The sequence below is a fragment of the Myotis nattereri genome, assembly GCF_964212035.1.
Source record: "Myotis nattereri genome assembly, chromosome: 17".
Lineage (NCBI taxonomy): Eukaryota > Metazoa > Chordata > Mammalia > Chiroptera > Vespertilionidae > Myotis > Myotis nattereri.
Window position 1 is genome coordinate 30,338,237 of NC_138092.1, and position 23,872 is coordinate 30,362,108.

General features: G+C 40.2%; 1 protein-coding gene across 1 annotated transcript in view; it reads right to left on the reverse strand.

Moving 5' to 3' along the window:
• Window positions 1-1,182: 1,182 nt before the first annotated feature.
• TOX (thymocyte selection associated high mobility group box) overlaps window positions 1,183-23,872 on the reverse strand; it is a 300,436-nt gene continuing 277,746 nt past the window's right edge. The window contains exons 7-9 of the mRNA XM_081111627.1: window positions 11,992-12,378; window positions 3,879-4,030; window positions 1,183-3,496 (exon numbers count right to left, since the gene is read on the reverse strand). Of these exons, the coding sequence (XP_080967753.1) occupies window positions 3,460-3,496; window positions 3,879-4,030; window positions 11,992-12,378 (576 nt within the window). The 3' untranslated portion in view covers window positions 1,183-3,459. The remainder of the gene's footprint in view (window positions 3,497-3,878; window positions 4,031-11,991; window positions 12,379-23,872) is intronic.

Below are 23,872 nucleotides of genomic sequence, written 5' to 3' on the forward strand. Positions count from 1 at the left end.
GCTCCATCTAACCACCTTTCAAATGGGGGGAGGGGGGCAACTTTTTTGCAAAAGGCGAGAGGTCCATGAAAAAAGAAAATTGGTGTTGATGGGCTTATTTTTAAATTTTAAATTCATAAATTAAAAATATCTCTTAGTAATGAATCCCAGTCAGGACACACTGTTCTTTGTAGTTATGGCTTTTGATGGATCACTCACGTCCCATTCAGACAGGACTCTTTCCCTTTAAGGCAGCGGTTCTCAACCTTTCACAGGGGTCGCCTAAGACCATCGGAAAGCACATATATAATTACATATTGTTTTTGTGATTAATCACTATGCTTTAAGTATGTTCAATTTGTAACAATGAAAATACATACTGCATATCAGATATTTACATGATGATTCATAACAGTAGCAAAATTACAGTTATGAAGTAGCAACGAAAATAGTTTTATGGTTGGGGGTCACCACAACATAAGGAACTGTATTAAAGGGTCGCGGCATTAGGAAGGTTGAGAACCACTTCTTTAAGGCAACAAGATGAACACTATCACAGAGACCAACTTTTATCCTTAGCTATGTTCACTGACTTGGCTAACTAGAAGTCATTGACTAATTTTCCATCGTTAGCTCATTCGCATTTGAATGGGCCTTGGGCTTTTGGATTCCTCTTTCTTGTGTAAGGTAGAGACACAATTCAACCCTCTCCTACCCTTCCTCATGCATAGTTTTCTTTCTTCCTTTCAAGTGAGTTACAGTTTTGGTTTTGTTGAGTTGGTAAAGACAGTTTAGATTCAGTATTATTGCAGAATTTCCCAGAATGACTTGATTTGAGGGGCAGGGGTCCTGCAGAGAATACTACAGGGCACCCCATTACTATTCCTTTGAGTTTCAAGCTACAAGCTGGCTTCTTTTCTAAAGTGGAGGATTTCTCAGGCAACACGTCACCGTACCAGGCTGCTGAGAGGGCACTGTGCTTCAGGAACGACCATCTGTGGCCTTGGAGCCCGTGAACCCTTGCTGTGCCTGATGGCTTCTGCCACCGAGTTTATTTGCGATTTCTCCTCTACTGGGTCTGTCCTTTAGAGGCTGATGGATGTCCAGATAGAATACGGTCACACATGGGAAGAATTTTTATTTCTGATGTACTCTCTTTTATTTACATTGGTTTTGTACCTTTTTGTTTTTGTTTTTGGTATCGAGTGTGAACACTTTCTCTACCCTGGTTGCACACCTGTTCTAGAAACGCTGTAACGTGTAAACAACATTGTACTTTCCCGTACAAACCTCCTGTCACAGTCAAAGCTTGCTGTTCTCATCCCAGTAATTACCTACTCCGTTCAGACTTACTACAACCAAAAACTCCACTTTCTTATCATATAATAAATAAAAGACATTAGGTAATTAGTGGTGCTGGTATATTTCTGAAATACTAAACAGACAAACAATAAACTGTGAACTTAATCACACGAGTTCTTATACAGTCTCAAGACAGGAAAATTAGAGCCCTCAGCTACAGTCATTTTAATAATCACACTGGATCTGCATTATTTATTAGTTATTACATGCTCAAGTGATTCAAGGTTGTACAATGCCTAAAATCATTCCAAAGCAAGCATACCCTTTGTCTTTTTAATTCTGACTGGATTACACAATGCATATATTGGTATTTAGTTAAATCATTAAGTTTAGTTCACACATTTCATGAAAGAAACATCAGCCATTCTCTTGATTTCCAACCAGACTAGCTTTTAAAAATACAATCCCCTGTAAGGGATTAATTTGCTAGTTCTTTTGGATATAAAAGCTATGCAAACCTTCAGCCAGATTCTCAATGTTTTTGGTTTCCTAGAAAATCGCTAGTACCCTCAGAATTCCATTGGAAGACCCAGGAATTCTGGAAAGACAAGTAGCTTGTAGAGACACAAAAGATGGTTAGAAGCTCAATTTCTATCAGTATCTTTCAAATTTGATGCCCCCCCCTTTTATTCTGTTTGATTACTCACCTTTCATTTTCAGATATATTCTTGACAGTATACTTTCCCTCCCTTCCTCTCACCTCTGGCTCAATTCCTAAATGTTTCCTGGATTTAGTGAAAAGCATGCAGCTTGAGGAATTTTGGTTGATTTGACTTTAATGTTTATAATTTTTTTTTTGGAGGAGGGGGCTTTACAGAATTGACTATAACCAGCTGAGAACCAAGAAGCAACCCTTTCAGGTCAAGAACCTGTCCGTTTGGTCTTAGAGCTTGTGTGACTTGTAGGGCAATTTCTCTGTTAAATTGGACGAAGAAAGAAAGTTCTTAAATATCATAGTTTTTCATTTGCATCAACCAATGAAATGTAAAAATAAGGATTAGTTACTTTCATTTGTTGCTAAATGAAAAGTAGGTTTGGCTTTATTCATGTCACCGTAAAAACTAAATAATAAAGTATTCACATCAAGCGTGAATTTTTTGTTTTTTGCCAGCAAAAGTTAAAACATCAAAGAAACCTCTTTCAAATACTAACAAATTTACTTACAAACACCTATATTTATTATTTCATAAATAGGCGCAACAGGTTCCATAAAAAAAGATTAAATACAGACACAGTATGGAGAAACAATAATACAGAGCCATATGTAAAGGTTATAATTTAGCTGTTTCCAATCTGTTTCTGCATCTAATAAAATACCAGGTAAGCATTTGGCAGTTTTATACATAAAAGGACTTAAATGACATTTACTAACCATTACACAAAAAGTGATACAAAAAGCAATTCTTCTGCAGTACAAAATAAATGTGTTTGCGCTTCCCTTAACATTAGTTTCTTTTTGTCTGATCAATGAGACAAAGCCAATTTGTTTTTAAATTAAAATCATTTGGGAATACGTGTTTTTTTTCAAATATTTTGAAAATATAGAACTATTAGTCAGTTGTTTTAAAAATGAAGTAAAAATATGAATGTTTGCCAATTTAACCCCTATTGTGAAATCAATAAACTGGAATGAGCCAGTTTCAAATTACAATTTAGCTACAAAAACATTCACATTTTATACTCTAGGAGAGTGTGACATAGATGCTATTTACAAACTTGCTATGACTGCTACATCAAGCCATTTAAAAAGTCTTTAGTAGTTTCATATAAACACCCATTATGAAAACCAATGGAAAATCCAGGACTTTTATCCGAGACATCTACAGTTGCTAAGGCAGTTACTATAGCGCAGCACTTCACAGCAAAAAACCAACATAAAATCTGAATGGTCCAAATTTCCTTCAGGGAAGAAGAAAAACAATGTCCAAAAAGGATTAAAAAAATAATAAAGAAGCATGACTATTTCTTCCAGAGTGGGTGACCCACAAGCTCAAATGGTCCTAAGTGCTTAGCAACTTGTATTTTCTAATAAAATGGAGAATTGCCTTGACTGTACAAAGCAACCCACGGTGAAGACTTCCCTGAATTCCTCAGTGGACAGAAGAGGCGTTCAGATTTTCAGGTAAGGTACAGTGCTTTGTCCCGCTGCATGCCCCTGTAGGAAGAGGAAACAGACAAAGCATGTCTTGTTACACACAGGTAATCTCGCTACAGGTGACCTCAGGGCATGTAAGCCTACCTATTTGCTATAGCTTGAAGAATGAGGAAGTGTGTCCTAGGAACGTGCACTATTAGTTAACCTACATCTCCATCTCCAGCGAACGGGGATCTAAAGGCAGTTATTCTCGGTACGGCTAGTAGAGTGCTTACTCATTTCGGGAGCGGTGTCTTCTGCTTTCAGGAATGAGGGTACCATTCCGGATAATCTTTTAGAAAGCAGCAAGAAAAGATAGATCTTTGCATGGACGAGGGAGCAGGGCACGCTGGGCATGCAATGAGAGCTGCCCACCACCAGGTGGCGGTGAACGGCCGCTTACCCACTACTGCAGTAGTCGTTATTCCAGTCCACGGGCTGGGCGGCAGGGTTTCTGCACCCAGAACGCACGTACTCCATTGCTTGGGTGACCACTTGTGCAGCTGTGGATGTAGGGTTGATTATAGTCTGATAGTCCGGTGGAAGAGTAAATCCCTGAAAGGGAAAGCAGTCCACAAATAAGGATCGAAGTGCCTTTGTAAGAAGAAATGCACCCAAATATTTAGCCACTGTTTGCAAACACATCAGGGCCTTCTTGCTTATGTCTCTGCGAGGGCAAGTTTATCTGAAAGGGCGCAGGAAACTTAAAACAAAGGTAGAAAAGAAATGCCTACATCCTCATTCGTATCTTTCCTTCATTTAACCATTTGTTAGAAAACCTTTAATTACACTCTTGAGCAGATAAACTGAATTAAAAAAAAACCCAATTAAAAATATAGAGAAGCCAATTCAATCCAAACAAAGGGAAAAGACCCAAACCTCTCAAAGTTTATATTTTCTATCAAACTGAAGGATACATTAATAGTTAACTCCCAGAATATGCAACAGAATCTTTTTTGAAGGATTCAGGCAGCAGGTGGCTGAGTGTTTTATTAGACTACACCTATTCATATATTGTTCTCAAAACCCTTTTTCTTCATTCATTCACAAAGGGACCATCTGCCTCTTCTTTTATTTGTACTTTTTTTTCTCAGCTAAAAAATTTCAACCAAAGCTTTTTAACAGTTGTTGGACTAATATAGGGAAGATTCAAAACAACTTGCCATTGAAAAATACAGAGAAGGAAAAGTGTAAGACAGAGCAAATAATTTTAATTGAAAAGTCTATTAACTGGCAAACAATAATCAGACTTCAGGAAGATTCTTTTAATACACTGGTGTGGTGAAGTATTGACTTTTAATCCTTGCAAAGCTATTAAAAATTCAAGGACAGAATCTCTGAAGAATATATTTATATCTGGTAAATAAAAAGCATTATACACTACAATTTATTTTTAGCTTATCTGGTGAGTTCAAGAGCAGCATAAGCAAGCTTTGCTGGAAATGACCAAAAAAGCAACTTAATTAATCTTGTGGTCGTCTCTTTCTATGGCCGATTTCATACATGGTTTTTAACCACTGAAAAAAAAAATCAAGATATTTTAAAATGAACCATTCTCCATTTAGTTGCAGGGAGCTTTTAAAGGCATAATACTATTGAGTTCTTGCCTTTTTTTTTTTAAACTCAGCAGAATGGTCAGAGAATTAATTTCTAACTAAAGATATTTCCTTAGACGTTTATCATGTATGAATGTTCATTGGGACATTCAATGCCCTCTTCTACTCAAAGACACCTATCATCAAATGTCCTCAATTCTTGATATTGGCTTTAAGATACCAATTTATTTTCTGTTTAAATGATAAAGACTTCAAGCCAATGTTCACACCAACTCCCATCAAAGCTGTGGATGAAAGACAAAACTTTGAAAAATTGGAAACAAATCATCGAAAAGTAGGGAATTCAGCCAGCCTGGTTATTTGACCTCACACAGACTAAAGGGAATAGAATGTTTCCTAAATTAACAACTGGTTTATGGGAAATACATTTGTTTATGTAGACACTACTTGCAGCTCAAGCTATAGGCATTTCCCCAAAGAGCAAGATGAAAAGTAAGAGGTAGTACAGGCTGTGGGTCCCTGGTCCTTCCTCTCCAGAGCACTCCCCCATCTGTCTGGCTTCTGCAAAGTGTGCTCATTTCATTATGGTCCTATGCTATCGTCTTGATGGAGCCATTGTCCAGCTTTCTTGACTTTTTCTCCTAGTGTCTAGTAGTGTGATGCTGGGCAAAAAGCAGCAAAAAGCTCTAAGAATGAATAGCCTCCTGTTAACTTCCATTTCAGCCCCTGTCTTAGGAGCTGGCCAGAGGGACTTGAGATTCAGAGTGCTTGCCTTGCTCACTGGATATTCACAGGAGTACCCCATAGTAGTGGCTCAATAAACAATGTCTTCCAATGAATACAGTTTAACACAGAATATTTGAAGTTACTGTTGGAAGGCATGGGGAGTATAAATGAGTAAATGCTAGGGCTTTCCTATCTTTTTAATGTAAAATTCTCCATATTGGATTTTAGCACAATCAACAAAATGTAACCTAAAAGTAAATGGATCTCAAAAACAGAGTAGTTGAAAAATATCTCGAATTAGTTAAAAGTATGGGAACATATGAAAAAGAAAAAATAAATAAAAACAAACCAAACCACTTCCACCCAACCCTGCACAATCAACGATAGAAACCATTGCTTTTCCTCCCGAGCCCCCCAATCCAATGAAAATAGTGTCTCAAGGTTGGGAAGAGGACATCTGGAGAACATTAATTTTTAAGTTATTAGTTTAAAATTAAATGGGTAGCTTCAGTTTATAAAACCCAAATTAGCCCTGGCTGGGTAGCTCAGTTGGTTAGAGTGTTATCCTGATATGCCAAGGTTGTGAGTTCGATCCCTGGTCAGGGCATGTACAGGAAGCAACCAGTGGAGGCATAAATGGGTGGAACAACAAAATCAATGTCTCTCTCTCTTTTTTCCCTCCCTTCCTCTCTCTAAAAGTCAATAAAAATAAAACAAAATAAAACAAAACCAAAATTATGTGCTATCTACAAAGTTCAAAGATTTAAAATTCAGCTAACTTCAGTGCTTAAAGTTAAGATCCCTAATATGAAAACAAGAGAGGGCCTAGAAAAATGCAAGCAAAACCTGAGTAAATCATTTTACTTGCTTTTAAATTAAAAAAAAAAAAGAGGAAACATTCTCCTGAACACTATATACAGAGATGCTGAGGTCAGACTTAGAGCTAAGAACATTTTTATTATTGATGTAAATATGAAACCACAATGATGATATAAATTTTTGAAAAATGTTGGCTTAGCAGTCTAATTAAACAAGACTGAATAGTTTGCATTTTAATGCTCAAGAGAAAAATCACCAACTGTTTTGTAGCATGCCTGGAATTTTAAATTTCATTTTCTGGTGCCAGATTGAAATAAAAATAGGAAACATGATAAAGATTAATTTGATGTCAGAAGGGACATTTGCTCTTTAATTAGATTTCTGTAGCCCTAGCAGTTTTGTTGTGCCACCATAGCAAGTCCTACAGAGCCTGCAGCACAACCAAACACTGATCCTCATATCCACACTTTACTGGGAACTAATTTCATTTCCTGCCTGTCTGGAGAGGTATTTTCACCAGGCATCAATGTGTTTGTCTTCACAACTGATTTATTCATCAATCTCAATGTGATTTTTTTTAAAACCTTTAAATTACACCCAAATCCTAAAGAAGCTGTTTATTACACAAGGAAATTGAAAATCTGTCTGTGTGATATCATACAAAGATTATTTTCTTAAGGTTATAAAGGAAGTTGACAGATATTAATGATTTTTTTTCTCTTGACCTCATTCGACAATACAGTGAACAGAAAAAAAGGAAGAAAACTGGACCAAAACAAGCTGGTCTATGGGTTTAGTGTATAAAATATTTCTCTAGGAAAAAAAAAAGAAATCATTATTCCTGGTGGATTATGCAATCATTCTGTAGGATACATTCGTTTTCAAAAGGATAATAAAATAGCTAAAGTAATACTGAAATGTGAGCCATTATTTAAAAATACAGTAGCTTTTTCTAACTTTCTCTCTTTCTTTTTCTTTGATGAGTGAATATGTGAACATGGCCCCCATGCCCAGGAAGCAAACATCTTTAGGATAAAGGTGCTTTGGTTGATGCATCGGACAGGTGTAATTACATCCACAAACTGGTTCTGTGACCACAGGCTAAGGACCAACTTTGATGACTTGGACACTGGCCCCTGTACCCTGATGTGATTGTAATGAGTTGAGGGGCATCATGGGGTAATGGACTCTTGGATCCTGGTTTTAGGATTAACAACTTGTTGGGGAGGCCTGTCCTTTAACATGGAGGACCGTACTCTGATGACCTGCCCATGAGTCTGATCTCAATCCCATCAGCTTCCCTTTATTCGCTGGGCTCCCACAGGCCATCTTTCCATGTCCTGGACCAGCTACACTCCTCCCCAGAGTGGTCCTTCCAGTCTGGAACCTCTTCTCCTTCCTGCTCTCCTGGCATTCCTCCCACACCCTTCCTACCTTCAGGTGTCTGTGTCTGCCCTGGACGGGACCTTCCTTCTTCATTCTAGCCAAAGGCTCTGCCATCCCCACATGCATCTTGTAGTTTGTCCTCCTCTATTATTTTTTTCCATGAGACTTTACTAATTTATCTGTTTATTACCACCTGCTACCCATCCAACTCTGATTTGAGCTGCATGGGGGCAGAGGCCTCCTTACCTGTTCTCACTGATCATTCAATTTCCAGAGCCTACACAGTGTCTGGCACACGTTAGGGGTTCTATTCATCTTTTTGGAATAAATAAAAGTTTTAAAAACTTCCAGGGGAAAAAAATAAAATAAATTAAAAAGACTTCCAGGGAAATAAGGTTCTGCAAACTACCCTATGATTTCTTCTAATGTTTAAACACTTTTAGAATTCATTTAAAAAAAAATGCTCTCATTTGTCCAATATTATTTTATGGACTACCCACCAGGATCAAGGCATTGTTAAAAGTGAGGCTAGCCACTAGTTTTCCAGTTCCCACATTGGGTCCATGCCATTTTGTCTTCTGTTACTAATGTAAATTGAAACCAGGTCTTACCATTTTGGTAAGGACACGACTTGGGATACAGTAATAGAACTGACTTAAAGATTGATGAATAACCTATTCATCAATTCTATTCGTTCTATTTTTTCCTATTCAGATCTCTTGAATTTTCACATGTGGCCTTATGCAATTCTGAAATGTTGAAAACTAGTCAGGGTCATGACCAGCTCACCTAAGGTATTGAATATATATATATATATATATATATATATATATATATCCATTTCTAATTGGATAAATTAGAAAAAAAGTGTCCTTTCTGGATAGAGCTCTACTCCTCAACTTGTTGAGGGGATTGTGACTTCCATATTCTTTCCTCTGAGAAGAAACTGCCCTGTAGGATAGTACTGTGAGCAAAGAATGAGCCCCAAGCTGCCAGCAAGTCCCCTGAGGCAGGATTCAACCCACACAATGGAAGGTTGTGTCTTTTAAACTATTAATCCTTCACAGAAACACTATTGGTTCCTTAAGATGCAAGGACACCCAGGAGGGTCCCTTTTACTGTAAGTGGTGTCTGATGGAAAGACTGGAAATTTGACCCTGTGAGCATCAGTTGCTGTCCACAAACACCACTGTGGACAAGGCAAGTGGTGGAAGTCGCTTTCCCGAGTCTTCTTCCCTAGTGAGCTAACAACTAGTTCGTTGCGCATAGCTAAGTAAGTTGTCAGAGCTTTATCGATATCCTTGGCTTAGAGACCAAGGAAGACATCCGCTATGCTCTCCATAACCATGTTAATCTTAGAACTAACTAGAATTTAAAGACCCTCCAAAGTCTAATAAGACACAGATTTTCTAATGCAACACTGGTAATAGTCTATAAGAATGATTAAAAGTGAGAGGCAGCAGGTCTAGCATTTAAGAATCCAGGCTCTGATGTCTGAATAGACTGTAGTTTGAATTCCAGCTCTGATCTTATGGGCACATTATTCAACCCTGCCAAGCTGACGTTCCTCACCTGTAAGATGAAGATAATGCTAGCAGTACCCACATTATAAATTTTCTGAAATTAAGGATAAGATAAGGGCATATATTAAGGTTTGCTATTGTCAGCTCTCAGAAATTCTGTCTATAAATACAATAATAAAAATGAATTTGAGAGTACTTATATTTTATTCCTCTTTCTGCTTCCTCTCCACCCTCTCATCGTCCAATGAGAAATTCCTCTACTAGGTGCATGCCCAGTAGAAGCCAAAAATGACACAGAAAAAAAGAAACACATGCATAATAGAAGCCAAAAGGGGAAATGCCTCATCTGAAAAGAAGACTGAACTGGGTAGGGGGAGGGCCCAACACAAGCCCGCAAAGTTCTGAAAAATAGATTGATTAGGAAAAGGGCCGAGCACAAGCCCATGAAAAGAAAAATCGATTGACTTAAAAAAATAAAAGCCCAAAATAATATAATCAAAATGTAACAAAGGTCTCTCTCTCTCTCTGTATAACACACATGCATTGCTCGCACATTCTCTCTAACAGTGTTGAGAGCCTAACAGCCTCTCCAGCTGAAGCATGAACTTTGAGAGCGGCTCCCAGTGCAGGCCCGGCAGCCACGTGGACCCAAACGCAGGCCTGGGTACAACAACACAACACCAGAGCCAGCCGAAAACAGAGACTACACTACCCAAATGGGAACAGAGACCAAACTAAACTCAACTTTCACATGGACTGAACCATTAACAGAATTTCTAATTCTAGACTTCATTAAGACAGGACTCGACTTCTTCCCCAGCGTGATGGATGGAAATAAGACACTGGAACCTGGGAACAGTCTTTTATTTCTGTCCCAATAAATCTTACCACTACACCTTATCCTCCCATACGAGGGCCTCCAAAATGCTTTTCTTGGGACTCCATAAAAGGACCCCATTTCCACCAGCAATACAACTATAGACTCAAATTCCATAAAGGCCTACATATCAATTCTTTTTTTCTTTTTTTAAAACTATATTTTTATTGATTTTAGAGAGGAAGGGAGCAGGAGAGAGAGATAGAAACATCAATGATGAGAGAGAATCACTGATCAGCTGCCTCCTGCATGCCCCTTACTGGGTATGTGCCTGACCAGGGAATCAAACCATGACCTCCTGATTCATAGTTTGATGTTCAACCACTGAGCCACACTGGCTGGGCTAGATATCAATTCTATAGGAAGGCTATGTTTGCATATTTAACTCTGGCTCTGGAAACAATAGAGTAATTTATAGCAGTGAGATAAATTTGATATCTTTGTAGGTTTTACTTTGACCTATATTTTAAAACAAGTTTTTATGATTTTTAAATGCTTTATGCCCAGTTTAGTTTACACCATTTGCTCCTCATTTTCAAATTTTAAAATAAAGCCAAACTGTCGTAAATGTTTCCTCCCACGTCCTGCGTGGTTCAGGGTTCAATATCTGGAAGAGGAGCCGCACACAAATGAAATAGAAAAGACAAGAGATAATTTGGAAATATTGGGGGACCAGGCGGGTAAGTCCAACTCAAGAGGAAGGACTTCCACCCGTGCTCAGTCCGCACCGACCTTTTATAGTCTGAGGTAAACAATGCAGTGGTTACCATAGTTACAGTTCTTGTGAGTTTCACCTGTTTTGATCATGTTTACACTCCCTGCACTTCCCTCAGCCCATTAGCTTCCCAGGTAAGATCTGGGGAGTGTTGTAAGGTCAAGCCTAATTATGCTAAGAGGACTGAGACCTCTAAGCTGGGACTTGTTTGTGACTTTGCCAGCAGGTCAGTCCGAGGCTCAACCCTATATCAGTTTCCCACACCAAACCCCAAAGGAAAACTTAATTTCTAAGAAAAGTTAAGATTGCACACAAATGGTTTTGATAATTGGGGCATGGGCAGGGAGCTTTCTAAACCTCTTATATTTTCTAATGTATGCAGAAGCCAGGTATCCATTTTAAAATAAAACTGGTTAAAACATTCATTTCTTAGGACTTTTAAGGTTGTATCCATTGATACTTCTGGCCATAAACAGTGTGCCTGATTTCATTTTACAGCATTTACTAGACTCAGCAGTCATGCCTACCATGAGTTGCTTATATCTGAGCAATAATGTAAAAAACAGTATAGAGGTCTCAATCCCAAAGAGATCTTTAGTAGCAGTGGGCATCTCAAAAGAACAAATGTACTTTACTCAAGCAGAAAACAAGGGCGATTAGAAGGTGAAGCAAAATGGACATCATGAGAAGGAAACCAGTGATTATGAAAAGCAGCAGCTATCAATTATCGTGATTGTATAATGCTGCCCCATACTCTTCACCTGTAAATTATATTTTTCAGAAAGCAGATATTTGTTGAATATCTTCAATTCTCTCTCCATTTAAATAGAAAATACATATCCCCCTCCTTGACTGAAGGAACCCCCCCTCCCCCCCAGCATTTCTGAAGGGGAGTCGAGAGCGCGAGGACGTACCTGCTGCATGGTGGGTGAGTGTAAGGCAGACTGGACCTGCATGGGGAGCTGGTTCCCAAGGGGCTGCTGCATGGTGAGTGGCTGGTGCTGCTGCATGTTGAGATGCTGGTGAAGAGGTGGGCTGATCTGGAGGGGAGGAGGGGGGGACACGGCCATGTTTGCTATAGACACAGTCACTGGCATTTGGTTATTCGGCTTGGGGGCTATGCTCCTGGGGAGACTGGGGTGCATGGCAGTTAGGTGAGGACTCATCCCTGGTTGTTGGTGATAGTGGGAACTTAGGTACAGAGCTGAGTGGGCCTGGCTGGGCCCGTGGAACACTGACGGCTTTGAACTGATCAGCTGAGGAGGTTGAGAGGTCTTCACATCAACAGGTTCGCTGTAGCTCTGTTGGCGAAACAAGCAAGAGCAGAATTAAGAGACTGACCCACACGGTGTGATTCCTGTTGACAAGATGTTCTGTGAGTTTATACACGAACTTCCATGTGACTCAACACCCATTGCTATTCTTTTTTTGTTTTGTTTGTTTTTTGTTTTGTTAATCCTTACACAAGGATATTTTTCCATTGATTTTTTTAGGAAGAGGGGAAGGGAGAGAGAGAGACAGAGAAACATTGAAGTGAGAGAGACACATCAATGGTTGCCTCCCATGGTGCCCTGACCAGGACAGGGGATGGAGCCTGCAACTGAGGAGGTAAATGCCCTTGACCAGAATCAAACCCAGGATCCTTCAGTCCATAGGCTGATTGATGCTCTATCCACTGAGCCAAACCAACAAAGGCCCCATTACTATTCTTGACCCTCTTACCCAAGAACTCTGCCACCATTATTTGCAAGGAGGTTCTGATATGAAATCTAAAACCATCTATGATGACTTTTTTTCTTTGTATAAATGCTAAGCCTGAATTTGGTGGCTTTTCTCATCCTCCAAATAAAGAGAAAAAGATCAGGGTGGGATGGATGCCATCATTGTCCTAATAGGAAATGCATGCGTAGCTCACTTTGAAAGTAATTCAGTGTTGGGAGTTCTTCTATTGATTATCTGTTTAGTTTTGTCTTTTTTCTTTTTGTGTTCTCAAAGAGCCTTGGCCTAGATATTTGCACAAAGAAATCAAAGCCGGTTGATGGAAATGGATATGGAAGCAACGAGTTCTAAAATACCTTTCAGAAGTCATATAAAGCCACATTAATATATCTTCAAAGTAACCATAGAACTCATCTTGGTTTTTAAAGAAGTTGATGATGAATTGTCCCCCATAATGAACTGGATAAAAATAATCTCTCTTAGAAATTTTAGACTCCATCATAAATGAATATAATTTTGCCCTATTTTTTTTTCATACCTTCATAGGGTCATTTCCTAATAATCTTTTAATTGGCTGAAAAAGGAGGCATATCAGTGGAAGCTGAAAAGAATCAAAAGTCAGCCCTGAGGCATTTCTTTTTGGGCGTGAACCCACCTCCTACTTTGGCTGAGAGGAAGAGGCTGATATAACAAATGGTGAAAGGTGAAACCAGCTGGAGAAAGAAAATGCTAAAATGTCCTTCTGGGGAAAAAACAAGGTCTTGATGATGCATAGATGCCCTTATCCTGCGACCTCCGTGTCACGCTTATACATTTTGTAAGTCAGAATGAGTTTCTTGTTCCTCCCAGCAATGGAGGGTCCTTCTGAGTTCCTCCTGCTCTGTGTGGTTCCGTCAACTGACAGGTACGCTAGGCAGACTGGTTCATCTCACATGATGACATGAGACTCAATGTGGGAGCCTCATGTAGGCCTACAACATTGCTAGCAGCACAACTCATTTCCCCTCAATAATGCAGGGAAATTAAATAAAACCACAGTAAGAATGATGTTGCATGTGTGTGCTGACTCGAGGAGGGTAGGCTGGTTAAATGGACTACCACCCCACATAGTGTTTCTACAGGAAGGACATGACCGACATCTGTAAAAACATGCCCAACATGGAAATGTGAGGTCCCATGAGACTGAATACTCCATGCAGAGTCTATAGTAAGGTGATGCAGACTTCCGAACTAGGAATGGACATTCAGATGCACTGTCTTCTGTAGCAACATTAAGAATGTCAAAAATTGTTCACAGAAACTTTCAAGAGGAGGCTTCAGACCAAAGAAGCATTATTAATTACTAGAGGCCCAATGCATGAAATTCATGCAAGAGTAGGCCTCCCTTCCCCCAGCTGCCAGCACCGGCTTCCCTCTGGCACCCAGGACCTGGGTTTCCCTCGCAGCCCTGGCTTCGTCCGGAAGGATGTCTGTGAGGGTGTCTGGTCTAATTAGCATATTATGCTTTTATTGTTATAGCTAGAACCTAAAAGATGTTTTCCATTATAAAATTAAGTCAATTTTTTTGCTCCCGTTTAAAAAAGTCTTGTTGTTGCACAGAGTAGTGAACAATTCAAGGAAAAGGTCAATCAGGTTAATTCAGGCCACATAAACACCGACTAGTTCTACATCAGAATAGCATGTACTGGGGTGATATGCCTTAAACATTGTTCTGTACATGCCAAGACGATATGTGTTTATTGTGTGTCTGTGTGCTTAAGTCATCAGGGAAAGTGTTTTCATTGTGTTTGCATTCCCTCTTCTGAGCCTACTGCACAAGGGCTAATTTCATATTTAGTCACATACTGTGGCACTGTCATTCAGAAAATAAATGATTACACAATGAGCAGAAAGCTATCACACTTAATGCATGTCAGTGCATCTTTACTTTTTGCTTTATAGATGTTTTAATTCAAACAGAAGAAAAATCACTCACATTTACCGTACTCTCAAAACTATGAAATACACGTAATGGTAAAATGTTTTTATCTCGGTAGCCAATAATTGCCTCATTATCTACTGACCTGGTATATAGAGCTTTAGATACATAGCCTGCACTTGCATATACACCTGTGTGTATGTAAACCAAACGTACAGAAGTATATATGACATGTTGTTCCGACAATCGTATAATCATCCCAAGAATTACAATAAATTTATAATCACATACAATTATTTATTTAAATTAAACTTAAGGAAATGTACTTATGCTACACTAGACATGACTAATCCTAGTGAGTATAGACACGTAGCAAACAGCAGCGCTGGCTTCATGGGTGGAGAGCCAGTCCTGGCAAGCAGTTGTAGGTATAACACCAGCTTCACACCCCAACGCACATAGTTTCCAAACTGTATTGAAGGGGGTTTGTGGAAAAATAAATATCTTAAAACAGCCAGGTTCCATGAGAGAATATGTGTGGAAACAGAACTGGGTTAGAGAAGATTAAGGGGGTGCCTTCCAGCAGGACTTCTTAGACCCTTCACTCTGCGAATCTATGTCTTGAATCTATAAGTAAGAACCACAAAAGTCTTCTCTTAATGGGTCACTTCATGGCAATAGTGTTCAATGAGAAATATTGGTGCAGGAAAATTAATAAATCACACACAAAAAAATTTAAATTGGCAAATAGAACACACATTTCAATTTAAATAGTCATGTTTCTTGCCTCAAACTAACTTTTTATTGCCTCACAATGCATAGTGAAATTTCGTGCATCCAGGTACAATATTAAAATAATCATTATTTTATGTTTCCTGGAATACGATTTGCATAGTAAGTTTCATATTTCACACTAAGGACGGTGACAGTTTCTTGAAGGGTTTAGGCAGTTGGCAGCTTCCCAATTAGAGCCTAGAAGAGCGAAGGTGTAGACATGCTAATGGTTTTCCTCAATGGTGAATTCAAAATAAACAATGAGCCAAATTCTCCCAAATTTCACTTTTTAAATAACAGCATGTGGTCCACCACATTGATGGATGATAGATAGATGTAGAGGTAGAAGTATAGACTTATAGATAAGTAGAAATAGATTGCAACCTAATCTGAGATACTTGATTGCCAACCTTGTGAAGGCTCTTTTCTCCTGGCAAACACAAAAACCTATTGTCTATTCAGCCATTTATTTGTCATCTATCTTCTCCCAACTAAGGCATGAAAAGATCAGTAATGCTAAACCGAAATAGCAGTAACTTTTAATCACTGGAAGGAATATGGGCAAACTAGCTAAATAGATTTCTAAAAGGAATGATTTAGACCAGGGGTCCTCAAACTAAGGCCCGCGGGCCACATGCAAATATGAATATTGTATTTGTTCCCGTTTTGGTTTTTTACTTCAAAATAAGATATGTGCAGTGTGCATAGGAATTTGTTCATAGTTTTTTTTTTTTTTAAAAACTATAGTCCGGCCCTCCAACAGTCTGAGGGACAGTGAACTGGCCCCCTGTTTAAAAAGTTCGAGGACCCCTGATTTAGACAATACTTAACCATAATTTGTAACATAGAGGGAGAAAGAATCTTGGGAAGTTATGTGATTTCTCTTCACTTTCCAAGATACTTAATGTGACAAGATAAATAATGTGTCTAGGCACGTGACTGTACATGGCAGGCACCCCAACAGGGGTTCTCTCCCTGTATTCTCTCTTTAAAATGAAGTCCCCCAGTTTTGGACCCCTCTCCATGGAGGAAAGGACCTTTTTTACAATAGTGACTTGAATCTCTGCATCCCATGCATCTGGCACGATGCCAAGTACAGAGAGCACACCAACATGTTTGATGAATGACTGAATGACTCTTCTTGAGCAACACTCCACACAACGACTGTTGCCCTTGCTGAGGCTCCTGACAAAGCTTGCTGCTCCTCTTCCCAAGGGGGGAGGAAAGATCTGAAATCTTGGAAACCTTACAGAATATCAGGGTGATCATCCACTTTCTCCTTTGCTCTCAGCATAAACCACACCCTCCCAGACGGGATGAGAAATGATCACCCTTAGCTCTGGCCCTTGGTTAGGTACTCTGCTCTTTATTCCCCACTGGATCTTGGGTGATGCAGGCAACAGGGAAGTTTACTGTGCTCCACTCATATTTTGAGAATCTGCGTCTTGATGTAAAGGTCCATTCATTCAGACAGAGAAAAAAAACCTACTTCTAGCTTCATTTCTGATTAATTCTTAATCAGACTAATACAACAGACCATCTATTAATTATAGTGCTATTTTATTATTTTGGAAGATAGGAAGAATAAGTTCATTTTCCAGAACAGTGCCATGAATTCATAATCTGATTAAACGGGAATATGAAGAAATCATAAATTTAATATACTCTTACTCTCATTTTCTTCCAATTAAACTATGAGAGCAAGGCTACAATTTTGCAAATTAATTGTATATGAATATCTTTATACCTATCATTCATAACTTAGAACTATTTTTCTCATACAGACTAAAGAATTTAAGATTGTTTCTATTTTCAAACACATGAACTACTTTCATTTTAGGGTGTGTGTGCTTTGTGTAGGTAACCTGATAAATGGGATTTTACTACTGTACACACAACTGAAAAATCAACCCTTAAATCAGACACTTTAATGCAAAAATGGTGTTCTGGCTGTTAGTTTCTGAATAAGTTCTACTTCCTGTTTGCTTTTGAAACCATTATTCTGAAAGATGTTCTCTATAAGCAAAATGAGGATGCATGTGTGGCAAGAAAGACCATTGGGTCTTCTCAGTGGAATCTTCCACAAGAGATACAACTCTATAAACCTTCAGGTACTTCTTAGGATCCAAGTTGCTGATTATCCAAGATAGTTTTGATCCCATTTACTCAGTATAATAAAGATAATACTGCAGAGTGCATAAATGCCCCCCCCCCCCCAATTCTGGGATAATAAGTGCCATAAAAATAAAAAAAAAATTGACAAAGCAATTGTTATTTAAAATAGCAAAGTATAAATACAAGACATAAAACTCAGTGGAAGCAACAATATAGGAGTTGCTGGACCAAATCAGATTAATCGTCCATCTAATTTGATTCTTGTTTTCAGCACTGACCAATACTTGATGCACTGGAAATTAAAGAAAATTTATGCACCGACTCAACTGTGCATTGTTGCTTCTGGACAGAAAATTTTCTTGGTCCTTGCCTGTGATTAATTTACACCTTGAAGCATGAGATTTTATTATCTTTAAATCACAGTTTGGGCTTACGGAGCTGCGCATTTTATGTTAACAGTCATAAAATGGTCCATCCCATTTTCAAATTCGGACTTAATATTTGTCTTCATGGCATGAATTCTATAAATTACTTCATCCTGTAAAAAGAAATAATGTCTTTTTTTTTGTTTTGAACTTACTGGCCCTTAATTGAACTGAGCATTGTGATTTTTTTTTTTTTTATGACGGGTCATGGCAACAGAGAACTTTTGTGATTTAATTCAATACTGTCCTATCCTGTACATTAAAACAAAAACCCAGCTTCCATTGCCCTCTATACATTTGGCACAAGGTAGAAACAAAACCTCCTCTCTGGTGTGTGACCTTAAAGTCATGAATCTGATGACTGTCGTTTAACAAACCAGAACATATTCGCCCACATGATGTCCCCTTCCAGGTGGGCACTTCTAAGAAAGTGGACGTTTCTTTCAGGAAAGGCTGCTTTTGCTTGGAACACTGGAGGACTTCCCCACTGGATCTCTCTCCAGAGCCTGTGGGACACTGCTTTACAGATCCTCAGACAACTCTTTGTTGTTTGATGGTGCGTTTGATTTTGGAAACGGCTCATAGTCACTCGGAGCCACGCCTGCGGATTACATTTGAGTGATGTTTGGGGGAAAGAACGAGGTGTGAAAACAATGTCACAAGATGGACTTTCTGAAGGGGCTCGCAACCTTTTCGTGACTGCAGTTCTGAAAGAGGAGTTTCAGGACTCTTTTTGAACTCGGGGAGCAATAATAAAATAAGTTTGTGGCCTCCCAAGGTGACTACTTTGAATCCAACACTCATTTCGAGAATATAAATTCTGGTCCACGTGGTAAAATGAAACCAGGTCCAATTGCTTTAAAGTTATACATTGTTCTCAATGTAATAATTTAGACCCATGTCTATGGAAAAGCTATATATCCTTAAGCTTTCCTTCAGAGGCCAACCCCAAGTGACCTTAAATAGCAAGTCAAACTGCTCCAGCCGGGAAGTCCTAGCTTTCAAAACAGCATATCTGCTTGGCCCTCAGACTATTCTTAGTCTGTCCTATTAAAGACTCATAAAGACCATTTCAATTTCGAAACCTGCGTAGATGAGTTTTAAAAATATCTAGACCATTTCTCATCTTTAAGAGGATGGATCCTGAAACAAATTGTTTCTTGTTTTAATGCCACTTACAGTTTTTCTGTGCATCAAAGCAGCCTGGCAGACAAATTGAAAATACGAGCCAGCTACATTTTCAATCATGCACACACTTTTCCTAGTCTTTGCACACTTACCAAGGACATTAAACTAAAATTAGTAACAGCAACAATAAAATAGCTGGTAAGAATATTAAGTGTTTCCCCGTGTTCAGGATCCCAAATCATGCAGCTTATATAGTTTTTTTTTTTTTATTTCAGCCTCATGGATGTAGGTCCTATGATCGTCTCTATTTCACACATGAGTAAACCGAGACTTAAAACAGCTGAATAACTTGCATGAAGACATGCAGCGAGGAAGCGGGAAACCTGGAATTTGAACCCGGATCCACCTGCCCCCGCTGCCTGTGGACCCTTCTGCCTTCTGAGGACTCCTCAGTGTGATCTGAGTGGCACTTTCGAGGTCCCTGATGCTCCCCTTTACGTCCTGTGGAAGCACAGATGTGGAAGATCTCTTGCAATCCTTATTTATAAACCTTAGTTTCCTGCTTTTAAACTTCTCTATGGAAAGAAATTGTCTACCCAAATAATTCAAGAGTTTAGTAATGCCCTCTGTTCAGATTAAAGTCCTCTGGCTTCAAATAGCATCTTTTTTCTTGTTCTGGAGCCAGAGAAAATGGAGAACCAGTAACCCTTGTCCTGTGTCGAATGCCTGCCACGGGCTTGAACGTGCCTAAGTCTTTGTTTTTCAGACTTAGAAATGTCAAACTCTCTCTTCTCAGCTACTATCTTCTGCCCTTTACCTTTCAGTCACTTAGTTTTGTTTTTTTTAACTTTCAGTTTTCGATGACAGCTAACATACAGTATGATACTCGCTTCATGTGTGCAAGTGATTAGACATTTTCATACCTTACCAAGTGCTCACCTCGGTAAGTCTAGTACCCGCCCGGCCCCACACATGGCTGTTACAGTCCTGACTCTGTTCCCTCTGCTGCACTTCACATCCGTGCGACTATTTGGATAACTGGCACTTTGTACATCTTTATCCCTTCACCTTTTTCACCTACCCCCTAACCTCTCTCCATCTGGCAACCATCAGTTTGTTTTTTGTCTCTATGAGTGTGTTTCTGTTTTCTTTCTTCGCTTATCTTGTTTTTGAGATTCCACATACACGTGAAATTGCGTGGTGTTTGTCTTTCTCTGTCTGACTTATTTCACTTAGCATAATTTCAGTCCCTTTCATGTCTTGTTCTTCTGAAATCTGTCCAACTTCCCTGTTTAAATTATAGAGCCCAAATTGAATAAATTATTCCAGGGTCTGACCAGTGTTGTGTTTCAACACTCTGTGCTCTGTTCATGGGTCCTTCAATTCCGATGTGTTTGCCCAGCAGGGCGTGGCCTGTGGCTGGGCGGCCTGTCACAGGCTCCCTGTGGCCAGGCCAGGCTGCTGCACAGCTGGGAGAGTGTGGCACAGAGCGATGCTTTCTAGAGTGTCTGCAAGCCCCAGGCTCCTCTGAGGGCTCCGGCCTTCTACCCCCAGCTTCCTTTAAGCCAGGGCAGCTGTCCTCTTAGCTGTCTAATATGTAAGAGCTGGCTTGGAGATAACAAGAGGTTGTAGTTCTAAGATATAAGCTGATGAACAAAAATAGATCCAGAGACATAGAAGCATCAAACAGTCCGTCAAACCTCAGAGGGAAGGTAGGGGAGGGTAAGAGGGAGATGGGTAAGAGATCAACCAAAAGACTTGTATGCACGCAGATAAGCCTAACCAATGGACACAGACAATAGGGGGGTGAAGGTCTGTGCTGGGAGGCGGGAGAGGGTTGGGAGAGGCCAGTGGGGGAGGGGGGAAAGGAGACATATGTAAAACTTTAAAGAATAAAGAATTTGAATAAATAAATACATACATACATATTTGGTAATCATGATAGAGAAAACCTATAAACTTTGGAACAAGACAGCAAGGGGTCTGGGTCCTCAATCTGCCACTCTCCTTACTGTGGGCGAGTCATTTAATCTCCCTGCCCAGGGACTGTCTAGAAAATGGGTTTAAATCTTACTTTGTAGGGTTATTGTGATGATTCCTAGGAATTTACATAAAATGTCTAGCACCGTGTGTGACACGTAGAAGCACCTTGGTAGCAAGACACTCTTCGTATTTGTGTTATTGGAAAAAAATTCAGTGTCCTTCTGAGGATGTGTCAGTACCATCATTTTGAAGTTATGACAGTTAGAACAGTCATTTATTATGACAGAGCTTTTTTATTTTTGGTAGATTTCTATTTTATTCAGGCCTGGAGTCATGTTAATGAATTTGTTGGATTAGATGGTCTAAAGCAGATTTCCACTAAAACATAACATGAAATATTGAAAGGAGAGGGACACTGTTAATCTTATGCCTCAGTTTCATGGTGGAGCCAGGCTGTTTCTATTTTTGATTATGTTCCGTAAGAAGCAGCTAATTTTAGACTGCAGTGGCAAACCTTTCAAGTCCCGTGAAACGTTTTCCTTTGATGTGCTGCATTCAGCTCGGTGCTCTCAGCACCTAGCCCCGTGCCTGACACGGAGCAGGTGTCGTGCAGCTCTGCGCGGACGCGGAGTGTGGCCTGGACTGGAAGCCACAAGCAGCAGCAGACCAGACCCGGCCGCAGATTAGTGAGGGGAGGGGCGATGGGCCTAGGAATGCAGTCTGATTTGGTGGGACAAATGCTCTGGAGGAGTAAAGCAAGAACTTAAGGGCCTGGTGCTCCCTGCCTAGTAGAGCGTTTCCTTGGCCAAAGTGACCTCGGAGGAGAGAGTCAGTGCTCCGCCATGGCTCGTGGGGTGGGGGGAGTGTAAGAAAGCAGGTCAAGCACGCTGTCCGGACCCATGAGCAGCACGGCCCAGCACAAGGACTGAGAGTGGGGTCAGAGAGCTGAGGAAATTCATCCACACAAAGGGACCTGCGAGGAAGATAAATCCGATCGTGCCATCCCTACCGAAGCTCAGTCAGTGGCTTCCCTTCATACTGGATAAACACAGTTCCTTTCAATGCCCTGCGAGGCCTTGGCGAGTGGCCCCTGCCCACCTCCCCAGCTTCACTTCAAACCAGGCTTCCTCTGTCATCAGCTCCAGCTGCACTGACCTCTCAGTGCCCCGAGCCACTTTGTCCCCGAGCCTTTGCACCTGCCGCAGGCCCCCCCCCCCCCCCCGGCTCCCTGGGGGCTGCGGTTCCTGTCTGCCTCTGGCCTCGGCTCCAAGGTCACACCTTCCAAGAGGATTTTGCAGTTCACCCTGTCCAACCCCTTGCTTTACGTCCTTCTGAATGCTTAGGTTCTCAAAGATCCTGGTCATTTACTAGCTTACGGTTTCACTCTTGGTCTCCCAGACGAAAGAGAAAATTCCTTAAGTGCAGGGGATGCATTTGCCTGGTCCCCGCTGCGCCGTGAGCCTGGCACAGGGTTTGGTACAGATCACATGCCCAGGGGGCTGCCGAATACACGTAAGCTCGAGTGAATGGGAACAAAACCTGGCTGGTGGGTGTGCTTACCTGAAATGGTCACTATCAGTACCATGGAGTGTTTATGACGGCACCTTTAGATCTTTCAGAATAGGGAAATAATTTATAACATACTGAAAAATTATCACAGAAAAACATGTGCATAACTATAAATGGCTATTATTTTCCTTGTGACAACTTAAAATAGCAATGGTTTCTTTTCATTTCACTTATATGTGGTATCTGAAAAAACACACAAATGAATTAACAAAAAAGCAGAAACAGACTCATAGAGAGCAAGCTGATGGTTAGCAAAGGGGAGGGGCTTGGGGGGGTAGGTGAGAATCCGATATAATAAAAGGGTAGTATGCAAATTGTCCCCTCCACCGGGAGTTGTCCGGGAGTTCGACCAGGGGGCGGGAGTGGCCAGGGGAAGGGAGGGAGGCCCTGGCTGGTGGCGGTGGCAAGTGGCTGTGGGAAGGGAGGGAGTACCCGGCCGGCAGCCAGCAGCTGCTAGGGACTGTACCAGTACATGAAATTCGTGTACTAGGCCTCTAGTAAATACATACATACATACATACATACATACATACATACATACATAAATAAATAAAGGAACTAAGTACTGTACTGTCAGAACAGTCACACAAGAACAAAACACAAAATGAAAAAGAAACTGATTTTTACACACTTCCATCTCAATGGGAGAGTAGGCTGGTAAATTTTCTGTACATGCCTACAAAGTTATACTGCAAATATCTACTCCCATACAACATCAGAGGGCCGCTTTTTCTAACCTGGAGAGGGTGTTTGTAATTTCCTTCAATTTGTATACACACAATACATGGCTGTACATAAACAGACATTCAACAGTTCCAGCAGAATTCCTGCTGCCAAAGAGGAGAAAAACGTCAGAGTAAGCTGTAAAAAATATGCTTGGTGTTTTAAATGTAGATATGGCAATTCGCGGCATTTATACACATTGCCATATACTGAGGTTTGCAACTCTGAGAGTGAATAGTAAGAAAAGTTGCAGCTAAGAGTAAATCTGAGGGCACTTGTTTTGAAAGCAAAGGCTTAGTCAGTATCACAGCATTCTGGCAATCCACACAGCATTAACCAGAGGGTTTGTATGGGGCTTGAGGCATTATGGACTGATTTTCTTGGATGTAAAATGCTCTGACTAACTCTCTATTTAAAATGCTCAAAAATTTTAAATGTGAA